We start from the raw sequence: 13385 nt of genomic DNA, 5'->3' as shown, positions 1-13385 counted from the left end.
AACTTCTATTACTAGAATAATAGTAATAATAAATAGAAAGTTAAGAAAATAATAAAATAATAAGGAACTAGACTAGATAAAGAATTCCTAGTTAAATAGTTAGGATACCTAGACTTAGAAAATATATAGGAACTAGAGATATACTTTATAAACTACTAGATACTACTTTACTAGTACTAAAGTTTATAAACTTATTAAGATACCTAAGGATAGACTATATAGTAGAAGAAAAGGTAACCTATATATTAGTAGTAGAATAGGTAATTTCTTTAGCCTAAATATCCTTGCCCTCTATATCTATCTTATTTACTAAATATTTAGCCTTCTTTATAGCTTTATCTTTTGCTTATATAAGAATCTTCTTATTTTATAGTAGATATAATATTACCTTTACTAGTAACTTTTTATCTTCTTTAACCTTCTTCTTATATTTAGCTCTAGTCTTATCTAAGGACTTCTAAGATAAGTTAATATATAGATAACTAATATATATGCACTTAGAGTATTTTAGGTAGTTATTAGTAGAAGGTATAATTAAATAATTATAACTAGAAGTAAAGCAATAATTATAGAAAATAGAAGTAATAGTATTCTATTAATAGATTTTAATACTTAAGTAGAGTTACTTTTAAGAAGTAGAAGATATAATACTACTATAGGTACTAAAGGTAGTAGTAAAGTAAGCTTATAAAGAATAGCTAATAGATTTAGGATAAATCTAAGAGAGAGAGAAGTAAGTGTTATAATTGCCCTTTTATAACTAACTAGATACTAATACCTAGCAAATACTAATATACTTAGTATAATATTATATAGGCTATCCTATATAGCATAGTTTTATTATAAGTTATATAATAAGCTTACCTCTTAGTAGTTAAGCTAAAGTAGGTCTTATATAGAGCTTATATAGCTTATATTAAGCTTAGTAAGCTTAGCTTATATAGCTTATATTAAGCCTAGTAAGATACTATACTCTCTATAGTATATAGTAAGTAGAAATATAACTCTTATAGTTTATATTTAACCTAAGTATTAATCTATAATATTAGATCTTAACCTAACCTTTAAGCTAAATAGTCTACTCTATACTACTTATTATTACCTCTTACCCTTAAGATAGATAGATTATATCTATACTTCTTAGTATAAGACCCCTTTAGTTTCCTTAATAGTATTTATCTCTAAGAACTAATTAAATAGTACTTATAAGCTTTGCTTAAAGTATAACCTTAATAATAAGGTTCTATCTTCTAAGTAGGGCATAGTCTAGCTAGCTATATTACTTATAAAGAGATATAACTAGACTATAATCTATAGTCTAGTAGTGCCTATATCTATACTCCTTCTAATTTAATAGAGAGTATAACTAGGCAATTAGTACTAATATTATTAATAGATTAATCTCTAGTATATATTATTTATACTAGTCTAAAAAAGACTCTTCCTTACTATCTAATACTTCTTTATATTTAAGGAATCTATACTACTTCTTAGCCTTCTTATAGCCTTTATAGTTATTATATAGGTATTATTACTAATATAGGTTTAAGTAGTAATTATTAATTAATAACTATTTAATATATATATACTAAGTATCTTTCTCTTCTAGAAAGTAGTATTATTATTACTTATCTTATAAGTAAACTTTATATATATTATCTTTATATTTATACTATTTATTATAGTAGTATTATTTTATACTAGAAAACTATCTACTATTTATTTTATTATTATAGTATACTATATATAAGTCTATACTATAGGCTATCTATAAAAGAGTATAGTAGAGGAGGTTCCTTATATCTATTAGGTACTAAGGTATTATTCTTTATTATATAGGCATTCGCTTAAAGTTAAGTTTATCCTATATTAAGATATTCTTACTAGCTTATTATAGTATTTTAATAGTTATATAATTATTTTATTAATAGTCTATAAACTATTTATTATACTATTCTTTAGGTTTCTTTAGAAGTTTATAGATAGATACTAATATATTCTTATAGTTCTTATAAACTTATAGATCTAAAGCTACTATAACTAGTATCTTGCTATTATTATATCTCTTTAGTAACTTCTATAACTAAATATAAGCTACTATAGGTTTATTATCTATAATATTAAGTATATTATTATTTAGTATATAGTATTCTATACTTTCTTTATTATTATATACTATATATTTATTACTAATATATTATACTATATTAGCTTAGTACTTAGCTTCTAGTTATTAGTCTAGAACCTAGAGTATCTAGTTATAATATTCTTAATATTTAGTAGATTTATATTATTTAGTAGTATAGACTTCTTCTAACTATTAGTATAGTATAAGTATGCTACTTTAGATATTTTATTAGTTCTTATTAGGTTTAATATACTTATTATCTATCTTAGATTCTATCTCTAGGTCTTTTATAAGACGTCTTATATCTTTAGTAATTATTTTCTAGTTACTAGTATTAGTAAAGCTAACTCTTTTACTAAATAATATATTAAGCTATTATATAACTTTATTCTTGCTATAATAGTCTTTAGTAAAGTAGCCTACTTTGCTATAGCTATAATAAGTTATTAGTAGCTTATTAGTTCTAGAACTACCCTTATTCTTTATATTCTACTATTTAGGTCCTTTATTAATATTAGAGAGGTCTATAGCCTTAATGCTATAGCAACCTATATTAGTTCTAGTATAGACTTATTATAATATATTAGACTAGTAGTATCTACTATACTATTCTTATTAGAGGTTATTTTTCTATTAGTTCTTAAAGGTATATAGTATAGAGTTAGTAGCCTATACTTAGAAGCTATCTTATAATTCTAACTATAGCTTATATAGTTTAATATTAATATTAATTATAGTATTAACTAGTTTAGTAAAGGTATTAGTACTAGTGCTAGTGCGCATTAGCTCTTTCTTAATCTTTAGCTTAAGTTTTTACCTAAATATAGTTAAAAGTATAGTATTATTCTAGTTAGTATATATAGTAAGTTATTAGAACTCTATAGTATAGTTAGTAGCTAACTTAGTTTATATAATATATTAGATCTTATATCTTATACTAGAGACTTTTTTAAATATACTAAATATAGGTTTAATCTATTCCTTAAAAGTATTAAAGTCCTTTATCTAGATATCTACTTTATCTAGGGCCTTACTTGCATTATACTATTATATAGAAGGCTTAATCTACTTAAATACTATACTATGCATATAACTACTAATAAATATAACTCTTTTAATCTCTTTAATATATTTACTTTAGAATAAGAAGAATAAGTTCTATTATATAAGCTAATTATTAAGCTTATTATATTTACGATAGTAGAGAATAGGTTTATTAACTATAATATTACCTATATAGGTAGCACTATTATTAGTTATATCTATATTATTTAATAAGCTAGGGGTAGCTTAGTTTCCTAAGGTAGTAGATATCTTAAGGGTATTTAAAATATTAAGGTTATACTTTAAGTAAAGCTTATAAGTACTATTTAATTAGTTCTTAGAGATAAATACTATTAGAGAAACTAAAGGGGTCTTATACTAAGAAGTATAGATATAATCTATCTATTTTAAAGGTAAGAGGTAATAATAAGTAGTATAGAGTAGACTATCTAGCTTAAAGGTTAAGTTAAGATCTAATATTATAGATTAATACTTAGGTTAAATATAAACTATAAGAGTTATATTCTTACTTACTATATACTATAGAGAGTATAGTAGCTTACTAAGCTTAATATAAGCTATAACGTAGGTATATAGCAAGCGGGCTAGTATACTAAGTAGGCTACTTTTACTAAGACTATACTAAAACTAAACCTATTATAGCCTAAAATACTATAAATTAGCGCTATATGAGGGAAAACAAGCTATAGTATTATTTAGGAACCTTATCTGCTCTATTCTTGCACGTTCGCACGTTATACCTACCCTCTCTATACTATCTATAGCGTTGTTAGGATAGTTTACCTCCTTTAGCGCGCACCCGCTTCTTTACCCTCTTACTATTACTACGCGCCCTAAACTCCTGCAAAGCAGTCAACTACTAGCCTTCTTTAACTGCAAGGCTTCCCTTAGTATAAATACGCCTTCTTTTATATAATTTTTATTATATAGCAGCCTTATTAGCTGCTTAAAGCTCGCTAATTTCCTATTGTGCTAAAACTAGCTTATGCGCAATAATTGCTGCCCCCTTTAACACCTTCTTAAACGCCTTAACTATTAATATAGGAGAGCTGTCTATATACCTCTAAATCCTTATCTTTATAAGCGTTAATTATAACCTAAGTTCTAGGGTATTGCTTAGAGTTTGCGACTGCTAGGGCTTGTTATTTATAGGGAGTAGTAGTAATAGAGTGCGCAGCTTTATATTAAGAGTTAATATAACCTATTCTAGGTTATAAGGGACTAGTCCTGCGCCTTAGAACCCTCCCTAGATATTGCTAGGGGTAATAGCTTTCTTATAAGCTGCTTTAAAGCATAGCAGGAACTCCTGCTTTATAATATAGTTAATCTAGTTGCGCATAAGCTTATTAACCTTATCCCTATATACCTTCTTTAGAGGGCTAAAACAAGCCACGTTAAGGGGCTGCAGGAGGTGCAACGAGTGCGCAGGCATGTATAGGGTTATAATCTTATAATCCTTGCAGTATTGCTTGAATTCTGCAGAGTTATAGCTCCTATAACTATTAATAATTAGCAAACAGTAGGTGCTAATAGTATATGTCTTTATATGCCTGTTAAAGTGCTTTAACTAGTTAAAACCAAGCTTGTTAGTAGTCTAGCTGTTTTTAGAGATAGTAATAGTCTAATCTTAGGGTAGGTTATCGTCCTTGTACTAGTTAGACAGGTGTTAGCAGGCTTTAAAGATAATATAGGGCAGAATAGCCTATCCTATAGCATTAATGCCCTTAATAACTATTACCTACTTCTAGTTACCTAGCTAGACCTGCTTTGCTCGTCCTAGCTTCTCTATATCTATAATAATAACTCTAGTAGATATCTAGCCTATTATAAAGCCTATCTTGTTAAAGTTGTATATATTATTATCTAGGATACTATACTTAGCTTTAATATTAGCTACTAGGCTAAACTAGCCCTAGATTACCGCAGGATCCTCGCAGAGGGCTCGCTTATAGTCGTACTTGCGATTAAAGACTATTTTAAGCTCCTCCTAACGCGAAATAAACCTGCTAGCCTACCTTAGGCTAATAGGGGCTAAACCGCGCTCTTTTTATAGAGAATTAGCTATATTAGCTATAATTATAAGCTAAGGGGACTCTCCTTATATAACTAGCTTAAGTATGCGCATAACAATTACCTGCTCCTTAGCACTAGTTAGATTATATAAGTTAGCTATAGTATTAACGCGTAAAGGTTGTCCTGCGCGTTAATAGTCTTGTATAGTTTAAGAGACTCTATAGATAGCTGCAGCATGTTGCACTAGGAGTTTTGCGTCTTATTTAAGAGCTTAAAGCGCAAGCTAGATCTAAGACTCTTTTAACGCGTTAAAACAGGGTTAGTAGGGGGGCATTTAGATAGTGATAGTGTTTTAGTATAGTCTTAGCAAAAGTAGCCCGCTTAGTATACTAGCCTACTCGCTATATACCTATGTTATAAGCTCTATATAAGACTTACTTTAGCTTAACTACTAAGGTATAAGCTTATTATATAACTTATAATAAAACTATGCTATATAGGAGAGCCTATATAATATTAAGCTAAGTATATTAGTACTTATTAAGTATTAGTAGCTAGTTAGTTATAAAAGGGTAATTATAATAATAGCTAGTAGTATAATACCTATAGTATCTATTAAAGTATCTCCTTATATTAATCTATTATAAGAGTAACTACTTCTAGTAGCTTTTAAAGTTTTATTTTAGTAGATATATAGTAGATCTATTCTATATAGTTCTAGGTACTAAGGTAAACTCCTTTACTAGTAGAGGCTAGTAACCTTATAGTTATAATAATTAGATAGAGTAGTTTATAGGTAAACTAGTATAGCTAGCTATAGCTATATAGCTAGTTAGTTCTCTTATTATACTTAAGTTTATTACTTAGAGCTATAGACTCTTACTTCTCTTATAGGAGCCTAGCTTTATTCTTAGCCTCTATCTATAAGAAAGTAATAGTAGTAGAATTATTAATAAGAGACTAGTTATAACTTAGTATAATATCTATCTTATATTATATAATAAGTATAGTAGTATCTATATGCTATACTCTCTCTATATTCTTTTAAATAGACACCTACCTCTAAAGAAAGTATAAAAGATTATTATAGGTTCTATATCCTCTATTATACTATATCTTTTAGAAGTAGTATAGAAGCAAGTCCTAATTAATAGTTATATAATTATAGTATAGGTAGAAATATTCTAGCTCTAGTAGTAGTAGGTAGTCTAATAGAGGTATTCTAGCTAAGAGAAGCATAATATTAGTATTAGTCTAGAATATAGACATATTCTTATACTTAGAGATAATAGCCTTATAAAATATATAGTAGATATTATAATAATAGTAGAGATAATAATAGAGCATTTTATATAGGATAATACTCTTATAGGGGCTATATAGTAGGTGCTTAAACTATATAAGGTATAAGATAATACCTAAGATCTCTTACTTAGCTAGCTATAAATTATTAGTAATAGGTAAAGGTATAGATAAAGGCTCTAGTTTAGCAAGGCTATATATCTATCTATTTCTCTACTAAAGCTCTAGTATAAATAGTTAAAGATAAAGATATAGGCGCGCTTTTAAGAGGCTTGCCCTTAGCTAGATTAGTTATATAGATAGTCTATTAGGAATTAGTAGGTATAGGTTATCTAAGCATAGTAAAATAGGTAGGCTTAAAAAAGTATAGCCTTCTACTTAATAACTTATAAATACACGCAAGGATAATTATAAGGTGATATAGCTGCTATAGGCAGAGTTCTTGCGCATCTCTATTAGTGCTATAAGGGGGTTAAGCTAAGCCTAAACAGGGGTAAAAAGGGGCAGGAACTGGGATAAGGCCTAAAGTAGAAGCGAGAACAGGCCAAACCATAGGGAAAACACGAGTCGGGCCTCAAACGTGAGTGTCGCTTGGAGGTAGGTTAGGCTTGTTGGCTAACCTGGCTTGTTGGGTGCACGTGCACGGTATGCTGGAATCGCTGGAGCTGTGGCGCATGCTTCTCGAAGCTTCTGTTTACGGATTTTGCGCCTGCTAGCTATTTTTAGAATATACAGTACGCAGAGGGAGGGCAAGGCCATTGTTAGCCTCTTGTTCGAGCTTGCGTCCTTCCCATTACATACGTCAACATGGACCCAGCTAGTCGAGCCCGGTGTTAAAGGGTTAGTGCCACTCCAATACACCCAGCGAGGTCTGAGGAGACTTGCGCGAGAGCTCTCATGCTCAAAGAGTCAGGCGGCGTGTACGAGCGGAGCACCGATCTTGCTGCGGAGCTGCATCAAGACAGACCTGCTCTTGCTGTGCCGCGCTTCTACCACCCTCACACACGATCATCACAGGCACAAGATCTTGAGGGCGGCTTGGTTGCAGGAACACCAATTTGTGGAAAATATGCAGGGGTGAATATCCAGCTTGCTATCATGTACCTGTAACTTCCAAGGAGAGCAAATGTCTGACGGTTTGGTCCGCCCGGTGAGCCACGGCATTATCCATGACTTGTAGCCATCCAATCGTCTTATTGACATAACTCTGTAGCGACATACCATCTTCTGGTGATATACATAGATCTGATAAGCCGAGCAGAAAGATCGAAACCGCTTGCATTAGATGATGAACGAAGCACCACCACGGACATTGGTTGTATATGAAGTCAGCACACGGCTCGTCTGGAAGAAAGTTGATGATCGCCTTCGCGGCATTGAGACAGATGCTGCTTATCTTGCAGGCAAATCGTGCCTCGTAATGCATTGGCAGAGTCTGCCTCCATATGTAAGCGTGGAAGCATTGTTGCCCAAGCAATATCCTTGCACTAGACAACTGGAAACCAAGTAGCACGCGTTCGCGATCTCGATCAGTGTCTAGTACGTCGGTCAGCTGTTCGAAGTTCAGTCTGTTGGGAAGTGACTCTATCCATTGGTCGAGACGTCGTTCAAATCTCGTCATTACCTGCTGCATCTCATCACCAGATCTGGCAGGATCGACCGCAGGATACAGAGACGACAAGATTGCCTGCGTGATGATGGATAACTGAACAGAAGCCGCGAAAGCTGTCGCAGAGCCTGATTCTACGAACCCGAGATTGGTTACGGCGTACTGAGTTCGACCGGAATTACTGACGAGATCGGCATTTACGGGGAAGGGACTTGTACTCGGTTTGCCTATCCAAAACATGTCTTCTGTTCCGCTAGGAGTATAGGCTCCTGCAACAGGACCTATTACCGACACTGAGCAGTACATGTCTTCGACCATGCTGGGACGACCAGTCACAGTGCTGAGCAAGTGCTCAAGGGAATAGAGGCTCCACCACACGCGCGAAAGTGCTTCTTGTTTCGCCTGAGAAGCAGAGCGATCTTCGTTTCGAAGATGTAAGCCTAGAGAGCACGCCAGGCGAAGGGCTGTGCCAATGATGTTCCATGCTCTTCACACGTCAGAGGTTTCTATCGTCAATCGCAAACATAGACGGTCAACTTACCGGCTGACCTGCCCAGTACACAAATGATAGAAAGACAGGAGTCCGAGGTACTGGATCCTAGGTACGTCCGCAGATCCCGTTTGTTCGATCCCGCCGGGCAACAACGCATCAGCTCTTGCGTAGAATACAAGGGGATCGCATTTGTCAGCATACTGTCCAGCATGTGCCAGGACTAGATACTGTGCACCGATGGCAAATACAAGGTTGAGTTTTGCCTGCCACAAAGGAGCCAGGCGAGGCGGGTTGCCGTGATGTAGAGCTTCGAAGTAAAGGCGAAATTGGCTTTCAAACGTCGTACGAGGAAGGATTGGGAACGAGTCTTGGACTTTGAGCAGATAGCACGATAGAAGCTTCTTGGCGAGTCCGGGCGGTGGTAGCTCGTGCGGGTTAATGTTAGTATCTATGCGACTGACACCTGCGCTGTCAGTCCAATAGGAGAGCAACCTCGCCCGTGATTCAAGCGGCTCGTGCCTTTCCAAGTGCGGGAATGATTCCCTTCTGTTTCCAGCCTGTTGTGACCGATTTTCTGCGATACTGCGCAGCCATCGCACTTCTGAGCTCATGCCGATGTATCCAGTGGCAGAAGCACTATTATTTGCGTGTAGATTCTCGTTGAGGGAAGCAACTCGATCGCTCCCGCAAACGATGTACCGATGCGATGCCTCGTTGATATTGTCTGACACATTGCGGCTACCGTCTGGATCAGAAACTACAATCGATGCTTCAGGTGGCCTTGCTTCAGACTCCAAAGATGTATGAATTTCCGGGATGGATTCGTTTCGTACGGGTGAGTAGATGTCTTTCATGGCTTCAAGCGCTTTACCAATTTCAGTGTTATCTTCCGCGGTCGCGTAGGCTCTCATCCTCATTAGGAGCGTAGCCATCTGCTGACATACATCCGTGGCACTGAGCTTATTAGCACCCACGTGATCTTCCCAGTTATGATGTACTGACATCTTCAGCCTGTCCTTTTTGAGCATAATATACACACACTCATGATCTGTAGTCTCGCAACGCTTGCAACGCGGCCTGTCACCGGTGCATTTGGTCTTCTGAGACTGGCACTAGAGACAAGAAGACTTTGTCAGCCCATATGACACCCGGGGGAAGATACGGTGGATGCACATAAGATTGGCTGATGAATAGAAATCGTGAACATGCAAAACCTGAGTTCACGTACATGTGCACACGCTCGCGAGACTCGTTGTCTGGCCTTGTAGGCGTCGCGCCCATCCTCAGACCTCTTCAATCGCGGAATAGCAACCCTATCGCCACTTAGCGACCTGGGCCCGGGCATAATATAAATATACGCTGCGCTAGCCAGCTCGGAAGGGCTATGGTGTCGACACTCGTAGTCGTGTCCCTTAGGTACCTTACGGTTTATCATAAAGTAAGGAAGGGGCAGCTTGTGGAGTTGCCAGCTTCCATTATGTTCTTGGCGTGATGCGTAGCTGTCAGCTCTCACACATACTGTGTAACGCGCCACTTGCACATACGCGCAGGGTTCTTGAGTGCATTCCCCACTTCCTTTGCCACAGTTGGGCTAGTCCGGCGATAAGAGCTTTGATCAAGTTGAAGGCCTGGTTTCAAATTGTGATATTGTTCCTGTCAGGTGATAGATAGCACACGCTTTCTACGCCTCATAGTCGATGCTGCTCTGCAGTTGCATGTGGGGAAAAAGCGCTGTTCCCTCCTACGATATGAGGGTGCTTGCCAATCGGCCTGAGAAATGGTAATTCTATCGAACGGCGGAAGGCATGCAAAGCAAGTCAGGGATGTTTCTTGCTTCCTCCTGCTATTCGTTTACTTCAAACATGATCCGTTGCCCCAATAACCGCATGCATGCAGCACCGATGACGTGGGTTTCTAATGTTGTGGGTCTCTAGACCAATCCCTCTCCTCTATCCGATGCGAAGGCGCGACTTTTTGGGGCAGCTGTATCACTTGCTCGGTGTTACCCTTGCAAATGTTGTGTGGCCGGCTACTCGTGCGCGCCCTCCTCTTGTTCCTATCATTCCAGCCTGTAGTCAGACAGACACAATGGGGAGTGTCCAGGCATTAGGTCTTAATTAGTTGTCTAGCAGTCTTGCGTCTTGCCTTCCTCCGTCAGGCCATCGCTGTTCCCCTCGCTCTACCCTCCGGCATCCTTTATCGCCGCCGCCATTATTGACGAATCTGGCATGGGAAAACAACGCTCCTAAAGGGGATGGGTGAGCATAGCAGCTCAACATTGCTAATCCTGCCAAGACTCACCGTCCCAGTCTGACCTGCAGAACCTGTCGCGTCAAATGTGAGTCGTTCGAATAGCTTCATCCTAACCATTTCCAGGCAAAGAGACACGTCCAGTGTGTTACCAGTGTGCAAAGGAGAACCGTGCGTGCAAATGACCAGGCCGAACGTCGCAATCTTCCTTTGTTCGTGAAGGTGAGGCAGCCGAGCTAGTGAGGGAACCAGGGCTGGTGAGGGGCAGCCTGGCACGGAGTATCAGCCGAAGTGGTATTGGTTCGGGAATACCCTCCGAGGGTGGGTCTCATATCTTGGCAACCATCTCACCTACCTCTCCAGCACCTACACTCGAAGGGATTGGCCTTCTACCTAGCTCGTCGCTTAGCTTCGCTATGGAGGATGCCACTACTCGCTGGCCCCGCTGGCTCTTTCACGCAGTGAAGCGTCACTCGTGCACCATTACACTGAGAATCTAAGCCGCTGGCTGGATGTTACCGACGGGTCGCGGCAATTTAGGCTCGACGTGCCTAGACGACTCAAGCACTGTCCCATACTCCGCTTTGCGGTGCTGTGTTTCGCTGCCCGCCATCGCAGAGTTCCGACCAGCGTAGTGCCGCGTACGGAACAGCACCTAGCAGGCTGTGCAGCTATACTTCGAGTCTCGCAGGGCCCCCATTTTGTTGACCCATCGGCTCCCACCTTGCGCGAGGCTGCGTTCTGGGTCTATGTTCGCCAATGCCTCTACGACGCCATCATCAGACAAAATCCTCTCGACATAGACTTTCTCGCTGCAATTGCGTCCATTACCCTTGATGGATGTCTGACTTCTTTCCTGACTGCGTAGTGTTAGTTGTCTACTTGTAATCACGCGTTCTTCCCTTGAAACGTAGCGCGACAATCCGTTACCCAATCTAGAACCGCGTATTGGCTGGGTATGCACTGCGGGCCGCATTTTGCAGTAACGTCGTGTGGTTCGCTGGGCATCTTCTCCGCAGTCCTGAACAGTTTCTGCATTCGCACAACAGTGCGCTAATTTGTGACCATGAGCCAGGTCTGACGCGTGGTGTCGCCCGCGGAGAGACAATTGCTTGCGAGGGGCTCTCCAACTCTTATCGCCGATCTCCCTCTTTCGTTTTCCTTTCTGGGCACTTCACTCGTGCTCGGCCAGGCTCTGCGACGAGTGCGTCAAGCTAATTGCGATTGGGTTTTATCTATGGCAAGTCAACTTCTTAACCGCTGTACACCTATCATGCGACTCTCCCTCCCCTGTGCATCGCGTTCTCTCGCTGCTCTCCAGAATATCAACCCGAGCAATGCGGTTGGAAGTCAGCATACTGAATCTTCTCTTCCAGTTGTGCTGTATATAAAACCTTCTCATAGGTAACGACGTTTTACTTCCTGCAATCGCCTGGCGCAACGAATCAATTTCAGATAAGCATCAGGCTGCTTCTTACTGACCACAATCCTCAGCGAGCCTGTATTCTCTAGAGCATGGGTCAGATCGTCCGTAACAAACAATTTCCTTTAACATATACATGGCGACAACGTTTAATGGACATCGAGCGTGGGTTTCTTGATATGTAACACACCAGGCTCGAACGATGTAGCGCAGATGAGAACATCTGTATTCTAACTGAGTGAAGTCGCACATCTGCGGCGATTTGCAGAAAGCGGCCGTGTCGTGACAATGAACTAGGAAGGCTGACTGACAGTCGTCCACAATATATAGCTACCGGCTCGCCACCCCACCACACGCGTGTCAGAGAGGATCTGAAGGAGCCGGATTCCATCTGATTGGAGCTTGATGATTAGCTGGATATGGCACCAGCGGTCAAACCGGTTCGAAGGTTGCCGCCTGACATTTCAAGGTCATCAGAGAGGGTCACCTTCGATTGGAGATGCTGAAGTGGAAACCGTGCAGCCTACTCAGTAAACTCCTGTACTATCTCGGATGTTCGACCTGCAATCGTGAGCAGTTGCCACTCAATGTTCGTCGTTGTATTGTCAAGAGTTCATAATCTATCAATCAAGCACCTTGCATACGACTTCTCAAGCTGTAGACCAGGATCTTATTACACCTTATCTCTTGGACGTCTTGCGGTTTACGAAAAGCATTGTGTTTCCCATTCAGACAGGTTTTAAAGATCCGGTCGGACTACCCCCAGCCTCAACAGTGCATTGGCGCAACAGGTCTATAATGCGCCCCCTTTGCCATTTGATACGATCAACTTGCGCGGTCACCGCATGGAGCTGCTTTCCATGTAGATCGCCTTCGTCGAGTAGTGACGCAATCTGATCAAGCTGGTGGTCCATGCGTGTGACGATTTCATGGAGAGTATGCGACCCCCTGTGGTGACATTTAAGAACGGGACATCTACAGTATGCTGATGACATACGTACATTGTGTTCTTTTGTGTTATTGCAGTCGCCTGCACAGAATGTTCGTGGGCTATTGCACTTTGTTGCTGCATTTGTGAGATTGGCGGGAGCTGTTAGGATGC

The 13385-nt window shown here is 38.8% G+C and overlaps 2 protein-coding genes across 2 annotated transcripts; both read right to left on the bottom strand.

The window, feature by feature from the left end:
• Nucleotides 1-7437: 7437 nt before the first annotated feature.
• On the bottom strand, nucleotides 7438-9925 carry C7974DRAFT_451931 (C6 transcription factor-like protein; the record flags this gene model as incomplete). The annotated part of the gene is made up of 4 exons (XM_046145804.1): nucleotides 7438-8604; nucleotides 8659-9564; nucleotides 9613-9722; nucleotides 9839-9925. Coding segments are annotated over 4 exons (2103 nt in total), but the record flags the coding sequence as incomplete, so codon positions are not given.
• A 2024-nt stretch (nucleotides 9926-11949) lies between these two features.
• On the bottom strand, nucleotides 11950-12580 carry C7974DRAFT_391710 (uncharacterized protein). Its single transcript, XM_046141608.1, has 2 exons — nucleotides 12343-12580; nucleotides 11950-12292 (listed from the first exon to the last, which is right to left on the bottom strand). Exons 1-2 carry the CDS (start codon nucleotides 12533-12535, stop codon nucleotides 12276-12278), a joined length of 210 nt encoding a protein of 69 aa, XP_045999730.1. The 5' UTR covers nucleotides 12536-12580; the 3' UTR covers nucleotides 11950-12275.
• Between the last annotated feature and the right edge of the window lie 805 nt (nucleotides 12581-13385).

Source organism: Boeremia exigua (genome assembly GCF_020726555.1).
Source record: "Boeremia exigua strain MPI-SDFR-AT-0100 chromosome Unknown C7974scaffold_4, whole genome shotgun sequence".
Lineage (NCBI taxonomy): Eukaryota > Fungi > Ascomycota > Dothideomycetes > Pleosporales > Didymellaceae > Boeremia > Boeremia exigua.
Note: the sequence above shows the minus strand (reverse complement) of the source record. Positions and strands in the feature narration are given on the sequence as shown.

Excerpts from the sequence above, each read along its gene's own strand:
- C7974DRAFT_391710 (XM_046141608.1), bottom strand. The coding sequence starts at position 12,535 with ATGTGCGACTTCACTCAGTTAGAATACAGATGTTCTCATCTGCGCTAC.